A 17,580-nucleotide genomic window follows, 5' to 3' on the forward strand; every position below is an offset into this window, starting at 1 on the left:
CTTCTTATCACCAATGTCATTGTTTTAGTTTTTACATCCCAGATGAACACCTGCCCCTTTCCCCATCGACATTTGCAGTTAAGCTTGGGATTACCTTCAGTGGAATGGGTGGAGGCGAGGTGGAAGGGGAGATTTAGACATCTTTACAGATTTGACCAGTGCCACTTCATCATTGGCACAGGGCATGAGAGGCAGAAAGCAGCCACGCTGGGGTTTAAAGTTCACATGTTGATCCACATCAAAGTAAAAACAAATTGTTCAATTTTTGCTGAGCTTTTTCAAAAATTAAATGCTGTACACAGCTGTGCATACAGAAAGATTAAATTAGCCTACATGGGATTAACACTTCCCTCTCCTACAAACTGGCACCACTTCACATTGCTTGCTCCTCCTCAGCAAGACTCTTTTGTCCTCCAATCAGTCGTGTGTCCTTCTTATCGTCAATCTAGCCAACACTGGTTAAGCATACCCTCTACAGGTGGGCCGTCAGTAGTTTAGAAGTCCAGTGTTGTTCTGCAGATTAAAATGTAATTATCAGCTGCATTCCAGGGGTTTTGCAAACTGTTTTGGAACTCTTATCGGCTGCAGTCATTGGAGCACCACTCTGCAGACAGTGTATTTGGGTATTTTTTCACCTGTGAGAAGCAACTCCTCCCCCTCTCCACACATGGTTCAATATCTTTGATATGTGAAGGAACCAGAGAAAGAATATTGTACACAAACCACATAAAGGAGTGCTTCCTGGGATAAGGAAGGACTGAAGAAATCCAGGATAGAATTTCCTTGGCTTTCCGATCTCCCAGTGTAATGTTGATGGAACCCCCTGGAGAAATGGCAGGCACGGCAACTGTGCTGTTTCTCTGGGGCTTCTGTTACTGACCTCCTGGAAAAGTTTCAGCAGGAGATGAGGACAACCTTCACTGCAATTCCAGGTGTCAATTTGTTCAACCTGGGAAGAATACGGCTGAGAAGTGATCTCATAGAAGATGGTTCCCTACATTACAACAGTGAAGAGACTTCAAAAGTACTTCACTGGCTGTAAATCAGGTTGGGGCATCCTGAAGTCAGAAAAGGCACTACACAAATACAAGTTCTTTATTTATGGGATTGGAAAAGGTAAAATCCAGAATATTGCTTCCAATTAAATTGTGAGGGTAGAACAAGGGACACAAGTTCAAACTAGTAAAAAGTAAATTTAGGAAACATGGCAGGTGTTTTACACACACACACACAGAGTGATTCATGGCTGGAATAGACCCAGATAGAGTAGCAGAGACAAAAATCCTGGAATCATGTACAAGCCAATTGGATGCTGCAATGGGGTGGAGGGGAGAATTGGAAGAGTAGGGTCATTGTGGATGGATGAATTAGACTGGGCCAAACAGAAATCTGCATCTGTAAGGATCATGTGATCAAAGAAAGCAAGTTAAAATGTCATTGGGCTTCATTTTGAACCACTTGGAGCTTGCACAACAATACTCGAGACTAATACTGATTCCTTATCAATGCAAAGCTGATTTTGGTTAGTTGGAAATGGGAGCAGTTTGTGTCAGACTGGCCCAGGTATCATTTACAAACCTTCATATTTTGCAGCGTTTAGGTTACCTGAGGTCTTAGCTAAGCTAGTGCCTTACAATGCCTCTCTCTCTGGCATTCTTGACCAGTTTATGATACTATTATGCACACATTCAGCAATAAGAGCAGTAATATGACAGTGAACAATAATCACTGAATCAAATGGACAACTCCCCTCTTGGGCTGGATTTAATGCTCTCCCCCACAGCAAGTTTGAAGGCGGGGGGGGGGGGGGGGGGGGGGGGTGGAGAGCATTTAATTGAGCGGGATGGTAGCAGGTGGAGAATTTGCCACCATCCCGTCTCCACCCCAATTAAGTCGGTGGCGGGAAGGCCCATGGCAGCCTTCCCACCCTGCCACCAACTGAGGCCCTTAAGTGGGCAATTAATGCCAAATTAAGGGCCTCATCACACCGCCGCTGGTATTAGCCCAGCAGCGGGTGGGCCTGTCAACACACAGGGAGTATGACAAGCAAACCCGCTGATAGGCAACCCCTGCCCTCGCTGCCGACTCCCCCCTACAGCCCCTTCCCCATGACTCCCACCCCAGAAACCCCTCCCAGCATGACTCACCTGTGGCCTGGGTTCCTCGACAATCCTAGGCCTCAGGTGGGTGCATTACTGGCAGCAGCCATCACCTCCGTGGTGGCACTGCTGAATAAAGGAGCTGCTGGCCTCTGATTGGCCAGCAGTTCTCAGCAGGTGGGACTTTCGTTGCCAGGGTCAATAATCACGGGGAAGACCTGCCGCTGCCCAGTTAAGTGCTTGATTGGCACATGATGCAGTGGGCATTCCCACAAAGCTGTAACGCGGGGCTCTCGCTGGCTCTTCAGCTGGCGGCCGCAACCCATGTTGCCAACATAAAATACTGCCCCTTATGTGTGAAGCCTGCTGAGCAGCCTGTCACCTCATAGTCAGGCATTTAAACAGGTAGAAATCTGTAAGGTAATTATTTCCACCACTCCTAATCCAGTGTGGAACTTGTACTTCCTATGATAAATCAAACTGTCTCTGAAATAACTAAAAACATGAAGGATGTTCAAGGTGACTGACAGGAAAGTGAGCTTCTATAGGAAAGGTCAGGAGCACACTCCCTTCAGTTCATTGGGCTGGACTAACATGACTCAGTCCTGCTCACTATTTACTTTAGTATGAATCTCAGGTCCCAGCAGAACTGCCTCATTACCCTTCACCATTGATTATCTCCTTGTTCCTATCTCTGCTCTCTGACTGACTTCTATTACCAATCAACAGCAGATTAACACTGGCTAAAGGTCCACTGCATTGCTCTGGAAAATTTAATACATTTCTGAGAGCAGCTTCAAAGCTCATGTTTTCAATTATCCTCCCACGATCCACTGACCTTTCCCATCCCTCTTCAATTGACTGGGTGGCACAGAGGCTTTAACTACAAATCATTTGTTCTTTTAAGCCTTGGGATTTGAACTCTGGGCTTTCACATATTGGACCAAACTTCTTTTTTCCAATTTTCTCTCAACTCTAGCCTCCAACCTCCTTGTCTTCATCACAACCCTTTTTGGCTCTCTATTTCTTGACACTACTGTGATCATTCCTTCTCTGAACTTATCCCACTAGTTCATTGTGCAAACCTCACCATCTTGCCTAACCCTCAAACTGTGAAATTACACTTTCATCACTCTTCCCCTCTTCCTAAAATCTGTAGTTTGTAGGTCATCACCTGATCATGACTTCCTGACTTGACTCACCTCTCTCCTACACTTTATGATCATGTTGGGTGTCTTCTACTATGGACCTTGACCCATCACCTTTGTTTTTAAAAGAAACCAAACACCAGTACTTCCTGACTGCCTAGTGTTGGATAGTTTTAAAGATGAAATCAAACAGAACAGGAAGAGTAGATGCATCATCAGAATATTGGGATTACCATACAGCTTCTGAATGGCCATCTTGTCATCCCATCTTAGGATGAAGTCTCGGCCTAGCTTTTTGTAAAATGGAGACATTAAGGCATTTTTAACAGGAGAGTGCTCCAGGCCCAGCGTGTGGCCAATTTCGTGGGCGGTGACGATGAACAGATTCCTCCCTTTACCCCGGTTTAGAGACCACCTCTCGTCATTGTCAAAATGGGCTTCTCCTCTTCGGGGGAAGAAGGCATGGGCCAAGGCTCCACCTGCAACAGACATGGAAAGTAACCTAAGGACAGAGAAGAATTCCCAGGAACCCAAAGACTCCCATACAAATGTTAAATAAGATGACATAATGAATGAATTCATACATTCCACAATGCATCAATCAAGATGTTGTCGGGCCCAAAACTGTGAAGACATAAATCCCAGATGGAAAATGCAATCCTGTATCACTTTAGCATAGCTATCAGGAGCTCTGTATGCTACTGCCACCCAACTCTATTCCTCAATTCTTCCCAGAGACTTTTGACTTCCCGCTGACCAATGTTCCCTCTAAGCTGCGTAGCATCTTGAAAGACCCCACGCAGATTGCGCACAAGTTGGTCCCTGTAAATTACCGCATGTGCACGGCCTTGCAAACAAATTTAAAGGGGCTGTGCACTTAAATAAATCGCCTGCGCACTCCACAAGGAAATTAGAAGGAATATTGCTGATAAGCCTTACTGATATCCCATCTTTCTAATGCTGGAGATCAAGAAAGTTCTCTCAGGGTTGGATGAAGGGATCGAGTCAATTGGGTCAGCATTTGGCCTTCACACAGTTAAAGACATGGATTTTGTCCACAACCGATTAGAAGACATGCCAGGAATTGCCTGTAAACGAGGTTTGAGCTGCACTAACAGTGAAGTTACAGCAGTAGACCAGGACCAGCTTCGAGCTAATTCACGGTTCCAAATAGAAACACAAACGCAAGGAATAACTGTTCAAATTGAAGGATAAGCAGAAGGCCATTTGGCCCATCATACCTGCGCCAGTTCTTTGAAAGAGCTATCCAATTAGTGCCACTCATCCTGCCCTTTCCCCAGAGCCCTGCAATGTTTTTCCTTCTCAAGTATTTATCCAATTATCTTTTGAAAATTACTGCTGAAGCTCCTTCCACCAGCCTTTCAAGCAGTGCATTGCAGATAATAGAAACTGGCTGCGTGAAAAATTTTTCCTCGTCTCCATTCTGGTTGTGGTTCATGAGCTGAACCCGGACACGAAGTAAGATTGCATGTTAAATGAGAATCTTACGATGAGACAGCAGTCAGCACCTGGTCCATCGAAAGCGTTGCCAATTCCATCATTGTGTTCGCCCTGGTAGAAGGCCAAACGGATGTCTGCAGGGCCGTCCATCACCTCCCAGAAGGTCAGCGGCGATACGTTGCTCCATAGCTCGAAAGCCGTTTTCACCGCCATCTTCACCCGGTTTTGCTCCAGGTACCTGGGCCAGTTTATGATCTTATAGGTCAGGTGGTGCTTGTACCATTTCTCTCCTAAAGGGAAACAAGCAAAGCCAGAGACACTTAGTGTGAGGTTACTCAGATAATCATCGGCCAGTTACCGCATCGCATAGGTGACCATTTAGAATGCTTCAAAATGAGCACCTGGATTGAAGGACACCTCTAGTCTTTCTTTGAATATAAAGACTTGCATTTCTGTAACACCTGTTGTAACATAGCAAAAGCGCAGCCAATTTGTGTACAGCAAGCTCCCACGAACAGGAATATGATGAAGATACAAGTAATCTCCCAGAATTAGAGACCCAAGGGATTAGGGGAAATGAGGAATTGAAGGAAATTAGTATTAGTAAGAAGGTTATATTGGAGAAATTAATGGGGCTGAAGGTTGATAAGTCCCCAGGACCTGATATTCTACATCCCAGAGTGTTGAAAGAGGTAGCTATGGAGATAATGGATGCATTGGTGATCATCTTCCAAAATTCTATAGATTCTGGAGCAGTTCCTGCAGATTGGAAGGTAGCAAATGTCACCCCACTATTTAAGAAGGGAGGGAGAGAGAAAACAGGGAATTACAGACCTGTTAGCCTTTCATCAGTCATTGGAAAAATGCTAGAATCTATTCTAAAGGATGTGATAAATGGACACTTGGATAATGATGATCTGATTTAGCATAGTCAACATGGATTTATGAATGGGAAATCATGCTTGACGAACCTGTTGGAGTTTTTTGAGGATGTTAGTAACAGAGTTGATAAAGGGGAGTCAATGGACGTGGTATATTTGGATTTTCAGAAGGTTTTTGATAAAGTCCCCCCCAGGAGGTTGGTTCACAAAATTAAAGCACATGGGATAAGAAGTAATATACTGGCATGGATTAAGGATTGGTTAACAGGCAGAAAGCAGAGAGTAGGAATTAACGGGTCATTCTCACATTGGCAGGCTGTGACTAGTGGGGTACCGCAGGAATCAGTGCTTGGGCCCCGGCTGTTATATATCAATGATTTGGATGTGGGGACCAAATGTAGTATTTCCAAGTTCACGGATGACTCAAAACTAGGTGGAAATGTGCATTGTGAGGACGATGCAAAGCGGCTTCAAGGGGATTTGGACAGACTTAGTGAGTGGACAAGAACGTGGCAGATGAAATATAATGTGGAAAAATGTGAGGTTATCCACTTTGGTAAGAGGAATAGATGTGCAGAGTATTTCTGAAATGGTAAGTGATTAGAAAGTGTAAATGTACAAAGGGACCTGGTTGTCCTTGTCAAAAAGTCACTGAAAGCTAACATGCAGGTGCAGCAAGCAATTAAGAAGACTAATGGTATGTTAGCCTCTATCGCAAGAGGATTTGAGTACAGGAGTAGTGAAGTCTTGCTTCAATTTTATAGAACCTTGGTTAGACCGCACCTGGAATACTGTGTGCAGTTTTGGTCCCCTTACCTTAGGAAGGATATTATTGCCATAGAGGGAGTGCAATGAAGGTTCACCAGACTTGTTCCTGGGATGGTGGGACTGTCTTATAAAGAGAGATTGGGGAAACTGGGCCTGTATTCTGTAGAGATTCGAAGAATGAGAGGTGATCTCATTGAAACCTAGAAAATACTTAAGGGGATAGGCAGGGTAGATGCAGCTAAGATGTTTCCTCTGGTTGGGGAGTCTAGAACCAGGGGACACAATTTCAAAATAGGGGGAAGTCACTTAGGACAGAGATGAGGAGAAATTTCTTTACTAGGAGGGTTGTGAATCTTTGGAATTCTCTACCCCAGAGGGCTGTGACAGCTCACTCATTGAATATGTTTAAAGCAGAGATTGACAGATTTCTAAATACCAATGACATAAGGGGATATGAGGATAGTGGGGAAGAAGGCATTGAAGTGGATGATCAGCCATGATCATATTGAATGATGGGGCAGGCTCGATGGGCTGAATGGCCTACACCTGTACCTATGTTCCCATGATGAGGACCACATAATCTGTTTCAGTGATGCTGGTTGAGGGATAAAATTGGGTAGGACACCAGGGAAGAACTCCCCTGCTCTTCTTCAAAACAGCCACACATCATCTGAGATGGCAGACAGGCCCTCAATTTAATATTTCATTTGAAAGATGGCATTTGCCAACAATGCAGCACTTCTTCAGTATTGTACTGGAATTTCAGCCTAGGTTATGTGCTTACATCTCGTGAGTAGGGCTTGAGCCCTTAACCTTCTGACTCAGGGGCAAGTGCGCTACCACTGAGCCACACCTGACACCATTTTCGAATGGACACTGACGCTTGTTGTCCATTATACCTTGAGAAGAAAAAAAAACACAACTTGCATTTACATAGCGCCTTTATTATAGTAAAACATCTCAAGGAACTTCACAGGAGCCTAATGAAACAAAATTTATGCTGAGACAAATCGAGAAATATTAAGATAAATGACTAAAAGCTTTGACAAAGAGGTAATGTTTAACGAACGTCTTAAAGAAGACAAGAGAGATGAAGAGGTTTAGAGAGGGAATACCAGAGCTTAAGGACTAGGTAGCTGAAGGTATTGCTGCTAATGGTGGTGGGAAGGAAACCGGGGCTACATAAGAGGCTAGTGTTGGAAGATTGCAGAATTGCCAGAAGGTTGTAGGGCTGGAGGAGGTTACAGAGATAGGGGTAAGGCTGTGGAGGGACATGAACACAAGGATGAGAATTTCAAAGTCGAGGTGTTGGTGGATTTTGAGATCCAATATAGGTCAGCGAGCACAGGGGTGGTGTGTGAACAAGACTTGGTGCATGTTAGAATGTAAGCAGTAGAGATTTGGATGAGATCAAGTTTATGGAAGGTAGTATATGGGAGACAGTGGTGGTGGGGAGTGGGGGGCAGCCTGGACAGCATTGGAATAGTCAAGATTAGAGGTAACAAAGGCATGGATGTGGGTTTTAGCAGCAGATGAGCTGAGGCAGAAGCAGCGATGCTTCATGTAGAAACAACATCCCACCGCACCTCAGCATCTCCTGCTCCCCTATGGGATCCCCTTAAAACTAAAAAGGCACCAAGTAAAGGAAATAGTGTGGAGAATATTGGAATGAAGCAGCCAGGATGGAGTTGGAGTGATGTGGCTCTGGTCAGAGGTGTATGGATGATGCTGGGTGTATTTGTGAGAGGGGAAGACAAGCATAAGAAAATGAGAAGGACAGCCAAGGTTATTTTTGGTAATTTAGCATCTATGAGAAGTTCAGGTTTGCATATCTTGATAGCACCCGTCGGCATAGCTAGGAATGGAAATTTGGGTGGGCCCCAACTTATGGTGGATGGGCAAGGACCAAAAGTTACAGCTTTTGTTTCATCCATATTATTGGTTTTGGTGGGTTTTAACCTTTCCTATTTAATTGTACAACAACAGAAAAATTAGGCCAAAGACAGTTTCATATAAGTTCAACACCCAGTACAAACACAGCCCTTGGAGAGTATGTGGCAGATGTACAACTACAGACATCAAATGCTGATGGATACAACCTGAAATAATCGCTGCAGCAATGCAGCTTATCACATCTCACACAATCCTACCTTAAACATCCCTGGGTCTAACAGCGACGTACTCACTAACACAAACACTGAGCCTATTGAGCATTCTCCAAATATTTACAGTTCATTGGTAATGCTGACAGGGTCGCTTTGTGGCAAAGTAATTCCATCATGATGCAACACAAGAAGGTCTTCCTCATATTCAGTCAGTGGCTTCGAGTTCGATGGCTACTGGGACAAAACCAGAAGGTTTACACTTTTGCATTATTCTATTATCAATTCTCTCCCCTTCTCATGAAGAAATTGATTCCTTGCCAGGTTACAGTTTCTTGGGTACCAGTCACACTGCAAATGGTTTTTATTTATTTGTGAGGCCTGACAATATTCCAGCAATGGTACTGAAGACCTGTGCTCCAGAACTTGCCGCGCCCCTAGCCAAGCTGTTCCAGTGCAGCTACAACAGTGGCATCTACCCTGCACTGTGGAAAATTGCCGAGGTATGTCCTGTACACAAAAAGCAGGACAAGTCCAACCCACCCACATCCCATGAATGAAAAAAAGAACAATGAGCACTTGGGGGCTATCCAACCACAGTTGGCAAGTACTTCCGTAGCCCTCCTCTAGTGTACTTCCAGCAGGGGCCACTAGATAGTGATAGTGATTGGGAACGGAGGCAAATTTTTACCTCCTTATCTCGGGGTGCTGAGCCTAATTGTAGGGTCCCAAATGGCACCTGTGATCAGGTTGCTGAGCACAGGTGCTTCACTCCAGTTTACAGGATCTCTGAGAAAGGTTAGCTCTAGGTACGAATCAAATTATGGCCCTTTGATGGCCAATGCATTTATTTGCAGGTTCATCACCAAATCAGGCCAGACACAGGAACAGTTTAAGTAGCTGGGGAGGTGGTGGCATAGTGGTACTGTCACTGGACTGGTAATCAAATCCCACCATGACAGAAGGTAGAATTTGAATTCAAGTAATAAAAATCTTGAATTAAAAGCTAGTCTAATGATAGCCATGAAACCATTGTCAATTGTTGTTTTAAAACCCATCTGGTTCACTAATGCCCTATAGAGAAGGAAATCTGCTGTCCTACAGGTGACTCCAGACCCACAGCAATGTGACTGACTCTTAAAATGGCCTAGCAAGTCAGTCAGATGTATCTAACTGCTGTGAAGTCAATATGGAATTGGACTGCAGTGGTTCAAGCAGACAGCTCACCACCACCTTCTCCAGGGCAATTAGTGACACTCACATCCCAGGAACGAACAAAAAAAAAAGCTGGCAAATCTCACATTGTGTATACTTACAGATGAGTGACTTGTGCCAAAATGCCTCAATTGTCAAGAGGGATTTCATTCTAGAATCATTTCAAACAAATGATACCACAACCAATGGACCAGATCTAAGCTCTGCAGTCCTGCCACATCCAGTCGTGAATGGTGGTGGACGCTCCACAAATATCCCCATCATCAATGGGGGAGTCCAATGCAAAGGGCAAGGCTGAAGCATTTGCAATCATCTTCAGCCAGAAGTGCAGAGTGAATGATCCATCTCAGCCTCCTCCCAAGGTCCCCAGCATCACAGATGCCAGTCTTCAGCCAATCCAATTCACCCCACGTGATATCAAGAAAGGCTGAGGCATTGGATACTGCAAAGGCTATGGGGCCTGGACAACATTCCGGCAACAGTACTGAAGACTTGTGCTCCAGAACTAGCTGTGCCCCTAGCCAAGTTGCTCCAGTACAGCTGCAACACTGGCATCTACCGAGCAATGTGGAAAATTGCCCAGGTATGTGCTGTCCACAAAAAGCAGGACAAATCCAAGCCGGCCTATTATCACCCCATCAGTCTACTCTCAATCATCAGTAAAGTGATGAAAGGTGTTGTCGACAGGACTATCAAGCAGCATTTGCTTAGCAATAACCTGCTCTGTTTGGGTTCCGCCAGGGCCATCGGCTCCTTACAGCCTTGGTCCAAACATGGACAAAAGAGCTGAACTCAAGAGGTGAGGTGAGAGTGACTGCCCTTGACATCAAGGCAGCATCTGACCGAGTATGATATCAATGAGCCCGAACAAAACTGGAATCATCGGAAAACTCTCTGCTGGTTGGTGTCATACCTCACACAACGGAAGATTGTTGTGGTTGTTGGAAGTCAATCATCTCAGTCTCAGAGTCGTGTCCTAGGCCCAACCATCGTGAGCTGCTTCATCAATGATCTTCCCTCCATCATAAGGTCAGAAGTGGGGATGTTCGCTGATGATTGCACAATGTTCAGTATCAGTCACGACTCCTCAGATACTGAAGAAGCCCATGTCCATATGCAGTAAGATCTGGACAACATCCAGGCTTGGGCTGATAAGTGGCAAGTAACATTCACACCACACAAGTGCCAGGCAATGACCATCTCAAACAAGCAAGAATCTAACCATCTCCCCTTGATGTTCAATGGCATTACCACCATTAAATCCCCCACTATCAACATCTTGGGGGTTACCATTGACCAGAAACTGAACTGGACCAGCCACATAAATACAGTGACTACAAGAGCAGGTCAGAGGCTGGGAGTTCTGTGGTGAGTAATTCACCTCCTGACTCCCCAGTGTCTGTTCACCATCTACAAGGCACAAGTTAGGGTGCAGCTCCAACAACACTCAAGAAGCTCGACACCATCCAGGACAAAGCAGTCCGCTTGATTGACACCCCATTCACCACCTTCACCATTCACTCCCTGCACCACCGGCACACAGTGACACCAGTGTATACCATCTACAAGATGCACTGCAGCAACTCAGCAAGGCTCCTTTGACGGCACCTTCCAAACCCACGACCTCTACCACCTAGAAGGACAAGGGCAGCAGATGCATGGGAACACCACCACCGGCAAGTTCCCATCCAAGCCACGCACCATCCTGACTTGGAACTATATCACAGTTTCTTCACAGTCACTGGGTCAAAATCCTGGAACTCCCTTCCTTCACAGCACTGTTGATGTACCAACACTCCAAGGACTGCATCAGTTCAAGAAGGCAGCTCACCACCACCTTCTCAAGGGCAATTAGGGATGGGCAATAAATGCTGGCCTAACCAGTGACGCCCACATCCCATGAACGAATTTTAAAAAACACCGTTTAAACAGGTTCTGGGCAACAGTGGATTTTACTCATTAGGGCAGTTTCAAGCATATACAGAAATTATAACACAGAAACAGGCCATTCGGCCCAACCAGTCCATGCTATTGTTTATCCTCCACATGAGCAGTAGCCCTAATCCCATGCACCCACCCTGTTCCCAAATCTCTTTATTCTCCCTCTCCTTCAAGTAACTGTCCATAAATGTTGACCTTCTCCCTGCATCAATCACAAACTTTGATAGTTCGTTCCACAGCCTCACAACCCTCTGTGTAATAAAGTTCTCTTGTTTTATGTCCTAAATCTCTTACATTTAATCTTATACCTATTTTCCCTCTCTTTAGGCCTCTCAATCACTGGAACCTACCTGTTTCTATCTACTCTTAGCATTGAGTATTTGAACTTTATTCACAGGCCTTTGATCATCTGCAGGCTTTCCTTTTTTTGGTTATGTGCGGATTTTTCTTGTTCAATTCAGCCTCTGGAATTGATACTTGAGAGTGCACATTCCTCTTTGTCCCACTCGATTTTCAGGCGGTAATTGTGTGGGTAGGGGGGCGAGGGGTGTGGAGAGGGGGCAGAGAAAATGGGGTGGGGTCCTGTTAAACTGGATTCCCACCCAATGGACCTTCTGATGGCCACTGTGAGGAGGTTCCTCAGTCATAGGAATGTTTTTCCTTTGAAGCTGAAGCACTTTCCTTGAAGATGATATCAAGCATCAGATTTCATTGCATTAGGCTTCAGAGCAACAGTGGTATCTTATTCCTTGATAATGACGCTAATCCCAAACCACACTTTATAATGACATCTATAGATAGGAATTAAATCACAGTCCCTGGTGTAGCACAGAAATTACATCTCTGACAAGCTGCATATCTTAACATTTTAAACTTATTGCCCCACACATCAGTTGGAATCCCATATTAACTTTATTTCCCACAAATTGAGTGTCTGTATCTTCCATTTTGTATCCAGCAAAAAGAGGGCAACCTCCAGTTTAAACCAAGTTATTTTAAAACCATGTCAAATAAAGATGTAACTTTCTGTTTTCACCTCCCCCCTGCCACTCATTTCAGAGATCCAGGTTGGCCAATGGAAGGAAGTAAGGGTTGACTGATCGCAAACAACTGAACATTGGAATGTACAGCAATTTCGGCAAGATAATCAGTACAAAGCGACAGGAAGTCCACTTTTGATTCGGAGTTGACAGATCCAGTTGTATTTCTCAGGCAGTGCAAAAGGACAGACATTTTTATTTATTTGCAGAGTTTTAAAGCATACCACTTCAGCCAATTTAAGTATTAACAAAAGATTAAATGTAGACCAGAGTTGTTGCATGGTGCTGTCTGGAAGATCTGTAGATCTGTGTGGAACAGTTCCCAGTTGGAATAATCGCAGTTCTCTGGAAGATAAGGCAGTTCCTGCACTTTTACTGGAAGCGAAGTAAACAATTAGTTTGATGCAGAATTCTAAACCATTCAGATTCCCAGAGAAACATCACCACAGTAAGTAAACTGTTGGACTTATCTTTATCCAGATACCCCCCACACAGAATCAAAGACAGTTTTGCATCTTGACTTTTTGTGTGAGAGAGGGATATCATTGCTAATGATGAGAACTGCCACTCGCCCATTAGCTCAGATTCAAAGTGCATTCGATGCAGAATACAGCTCCCTCTATGCTGTCTCTGTCTGAGAGGATTCCCTCTCCCACTGCACCAATGTGAAATTTCCATTGTTGTTATGGTGGATCCTTGTGCCCTGTCCCAGTGACACACTCGTTTGGTGCTGGTTCATCAATGGTGATCTGCAGTAACTGAAAAACTTTCTAAACTCACTCATTTTATTTCTTCCCCTTGTAGCCATCAAAAATTGGAACCCTTCAGTCAATTTGTGTGAAATTGAGCCCAGGGCATGTATTCTAGCAGATCACTAACCCACTGCACTGCTGAGTCTCCAATTGGCATTTTCTTTTCAGGCAAATGTTTGGACACCTCAGTGGTCAAACTGAGATGTGTTACTAAGGTTTGACACTGAAAAAACAAAAAGCACCTCTTATCCTTCCCAGCTTCTCCTGGCATTATTTACTCCTTACTTCAAGACAGTTTTTTGGGGACTTGCCATCTTCAACACCTTGCTCAAACAGCCATTATTCATGTGTTCGCCTCAACTATTTGATCTTGGGAGAAATCACTATCATCATCTGATGTCCACATACAACACATTCAGAATTCCTGGGAATCCTGCCTGACTTTACCTCTCCCCAATCCTGTGGGTCATTTGTCATGTTTTTTTTGCTGCAACTCTGCTCAATCAGCACAGACTGGGAATTGAACCTGTGACCTTCCTAAACTGAGTAGTTCAGTTACTCACTGGTTCGATACACTGAACCATTGGGAGAATTAAGAGAAAGACTGTAAGCACCTGTAGTGATACAAGAAAGAAAGACTTGCATTTATATAGCATCTTTCACAACCACTGGATACTTCAAAGGGCTTTATAGCCAATTAAGTACTTTTGAAATGTAGTCTGTGTTGTAATGTCGGCAAAGCAGTAGTCAATTTGTACACAGCAATGTCCCAGAAACAGCAATGAGATAAACAACCAGAGAATCTGTTTTAGTGATTGTTGGTTGAGAGATAAATATTGGCCTGGCCAACTAGGCTAACTCCCCTGCTTTTTTTTGAATAGTGCCCTGGGATCTTTAACGTTCATCTGAGAGGCAGGCAGGACCTTGGTTTAATGTCTTATCCGAAAGATGGCACTTGCTCAATCCTGCAATGGAGTGTCAGCCTGGATTTTATGCTGAAGTGTTCTGGAGTGAGATCTGAACCCACAACCTTCTGGCTCAGAGGTAAGAGTGTTACTCACTGAGATGGAGTTGAGGGGGGTGGGGGCAGTGGTGGAGGTGGGCGGCCGTTTGGAGTTACAGCAGCTGATGAGGGGACCCCACCCAAGAAAGTTGCATTAAATTCCTCATTGTTTAAATTGAGTTAATTTATAGAAAAATATCTTACAGATCAAATTCTGAGCTAGAGAATTATTACCATACTGATCTTGGAAGCTGGGACGCCAAGCCATGTCCCAGTTGGAAATAGGGGCCACAACAGCATAGCACTGACTCCCTGACCCACGGTCTCTTTGAGGGTTACTCCCCACTGGGAGTACAAGATCTGTGAATGACCCTGCTATCCCCTGGGGAGTTTAGTGCTTATGGGTATGGACTAGCAAACAGGGGCTGAATTTTCATTTTGCGGCAGCATTTGCTGCCATCTTGGTATGTCGGTGTGGGGGGGGGGGGGGGCGTTGCGGTGGGGGGAAGTGCATTTTAAAGCATTTTAAAACAATGAGCGCTGGTCCCCCAGTCTGCCACTGGGAGGCTGCCTCCATGCAGCAGCCAGGCTTTGACCAGTTTGGGGGCCCACCAGCCAACTAGAACATTTCAGTCAGTACATTGGCTTTAATAGGCCTTTTAATTGTTTTAATCGGTCACCCACTGCTTGTGAGCAGATACCCGTCACCCCTGAACTTGCCTCTACCAAAATGAGCTGAAGGTGGGACCATGCCAGCAAACCAGCATGCTGCTCTCCAAAGCCAATGTTCTACTCATCTCGCCTCCAGTTTATTTATTTATTTAGAGATACAGCACTGAAACAGGCCCTTCTGCCCATCAAGTCTGTGCCGACCAAGAACCACCCATTTATACTAACCCAACTGGCTCACTACCTTCCTTAAGGGAAGGGAACCTGCCAACTCTACTTGCACCAACCTACCTGAGACACCACTTCCACACTATAATGCTGACTCTTATCCTGGCAACCAGAAATAAAGGCACAATAAAGGTTGCATTATCAGCATTCCCCACATCCCAAAATCAAATATTTTCAAAAATGGGGAGGGTGCTTCACTCCTGTAACACATTCTGAAATGATTGTCACATTTACCTACATAACAGTCCCTATAAGAAAGAACTTGCATTTATGTAGCACCTTTCACATCCTCAGAAAGCCCCAAAGCATTTCACAGCCCATGGATGTTTATTGAACACTAGGGAACTCCTTGATCTTCTTTGAAAAATGCTAGTGGGACTTTTTAAGTCCACTTGAACAGGAGAACTAGGTCTTGGTTTAAAGCCTTCTTTGAAAGACTGCACCTTTGACAATGCAGCACTCCTCTGGTACTGTACAGAAGTGTTGGCTTAGGTCACGCACTCAAATTCAACAGTTGGATTTGCACATTCTACATAGCAGTGCTACTGCTGAACCAAGCTGACGCTGTATTTAAAAAGATAATTCATTGTGCAAAACTTTTGGAAGAGGTGATTTAAAATAATGGCTCCATTTACATAACTGTTTCTCCACATATCTGCTAGTGTTATTTAAACATTACTCACTACAAGTACTTTTCTGACCATTTGACACTGTGGGAGGAATTTTAACCCCCCCCTCCCCCCCCCAAATAAATGGATGGGTTTGTGTTGGGTGAGACATTAAAGAGATAAAAGAATGAATCCTGACCCCAATACAATCCAAACCTGCCCAATTCCAGTTTTAATGGGGGACAGGCAACTAACATGCTCCCAGGAGGTGGGTTGGCGATTTAAATATTCTAACAAGGCACTGTGCCTCTTTTTTATCCACCATTTTCAATTTAACTCTGGATGGCCGAGTTTCCTGAGCCTCTGGAAAACCTGGCAGCTACAGGGAGGTGAGGTTGCTGGATCCAGGAGGTAAGAACCTTTCCACTTACCTGCTGGATCCTGCGTACCTGCCTCGCCAACCCCACTCAATTGGGCGCCGCTCACTCTGGGATCAGACTGCCCCCCCGGGATCAGACTGCCCCCCCAGGATCAGACCGTGCCTCCCCACCCACCTCCCGAACCTCTTGCGTAGGGGCTCAGACCTACCTGGTCCTGTGGCCTCTTCTCCAGCATTCCCGCCCGACTGGAAGCCAAGCCTGTCAATCAGGCTGACTTCTGGGCGAGGAACTTGTCAGTGGCATCACACACATGCTGTGGAGTTAAAACCCCACAGCATGTGGGCAAGCCGAATTTCTTGTGCGTTCCAGGGAATCGGCCCACTCCCAGCAAGTCAAAAAGTTAAAATCTCCCCCCACTATCATTTTAAAATAAGAACTCGCTTTTGAAGTTTGAATTTCTAACCCTTCAAATTCTGGTCAAACCAAGACTATCTTCTTGTTCATTACACATGTGTGATTCAGTCAAAAAAAATTAACTTCAAAGCATCACAAAGCAAGTTCAAAGATTAAAAACCTTTGTCTCGGCCCAAGTGTTTATATCAGCACAGTAAAGAAATAAAACAGCACCTGACTTAAATTCCAGGTTCCTTTGTCTGTTATTTCCAATAATGAGCGAGGCAGATAACCCTCACTAACTTCAGAACTGCTTCCAAAGGACAAGAAGCTGGTGACTTGAACTCTTGAAATAATGGCATGTATTCTCCAGCTCAATAATTACAGAGGAAACTGAGGAAGAAGCCAGATGACAGCAGGAAGATGAATCAAAGAGTTATCATACCCGATAGGACTGCAGTCCCGCTCATTGACCCATAGGTTAGTCTGTTCCAAAACAATATAAATCTACTCGACAGGATCATCCTGGCAGCCACCTGACTTGCATGACCGGACGTTGACCCCCTCCCCGGGCTCTGCTGGGACTTGGATAGGGTTGACACGTCTCCAGGATTTTGCTGAAGTCTTCAGAAATTAAAAATTAATGTCCTGCTTCCAGTAACCCTGGAGAAAAGTTATTGGGGCATTAATTTTCTTCGAACACTATTAGTTATAAAAATATTGGAGATGAGGGGTGAGAAAATCTCTTTGACTGACGGCCAAGAACCATCCAATCAAGTAACAGAGAGTCTGTACACTTCCCAGTAGGCAGGGGAAGGCGGTGCTACGTGAGGATGGTTGTGTCAGGTGTCCAATGGCTGAAACGTGGGGTGGGGGAGTTGGTGGCTACACC

The 17,580-nt window shown here is 44.8% G+C and overlaps 1 protein-coding gene across 2 annotated transcripts in view; it reads right to left on the reverse strand.

Annotated features, from left to right (window-relative positions):
- mmp28 (matrix metallopeptidase 28) overlaps nucleotides 1-17,580 on the reverse strand; it is a 97,059-nt gene that overhangs the window by 13,629 nt on the left and 65,850 nt on the right. For both annotated transcript variants that reach the window (XM_068010099.1, XM_068010098.1), the window contains exons 4-5: nucleotides 4,777-4,998; nucleotides 3,481-3,726 (exon numbers count right to left, since the gene is read on the reverse strand). In XM_068010099.1, the coding sequence (XP_067866200.1) occupies nucleotides 3,481-3,726; nucleotides 4,777-4,998 (468 nt within the window). The remainder of the gene's footprint in view (nucleotides 1-3,480; nucleotides 3,727-4,776; nucleotides 4,999-17,580) is intronic.

This window comes from Heterodontus francisci, chromosome 30, assembly GCF_036365525.1.
Source record: "Heterodontus francisci isolate sHetFra1 chromosome 30, sHetFra1.hap1, whole genome shotgun sequence".
NCBI lineage: Eukaryota > Metazoa > Chordata > Chondrichthyes > Heterodontiformes > Heterodontidae > Heterodontus > Heterodontus francisci.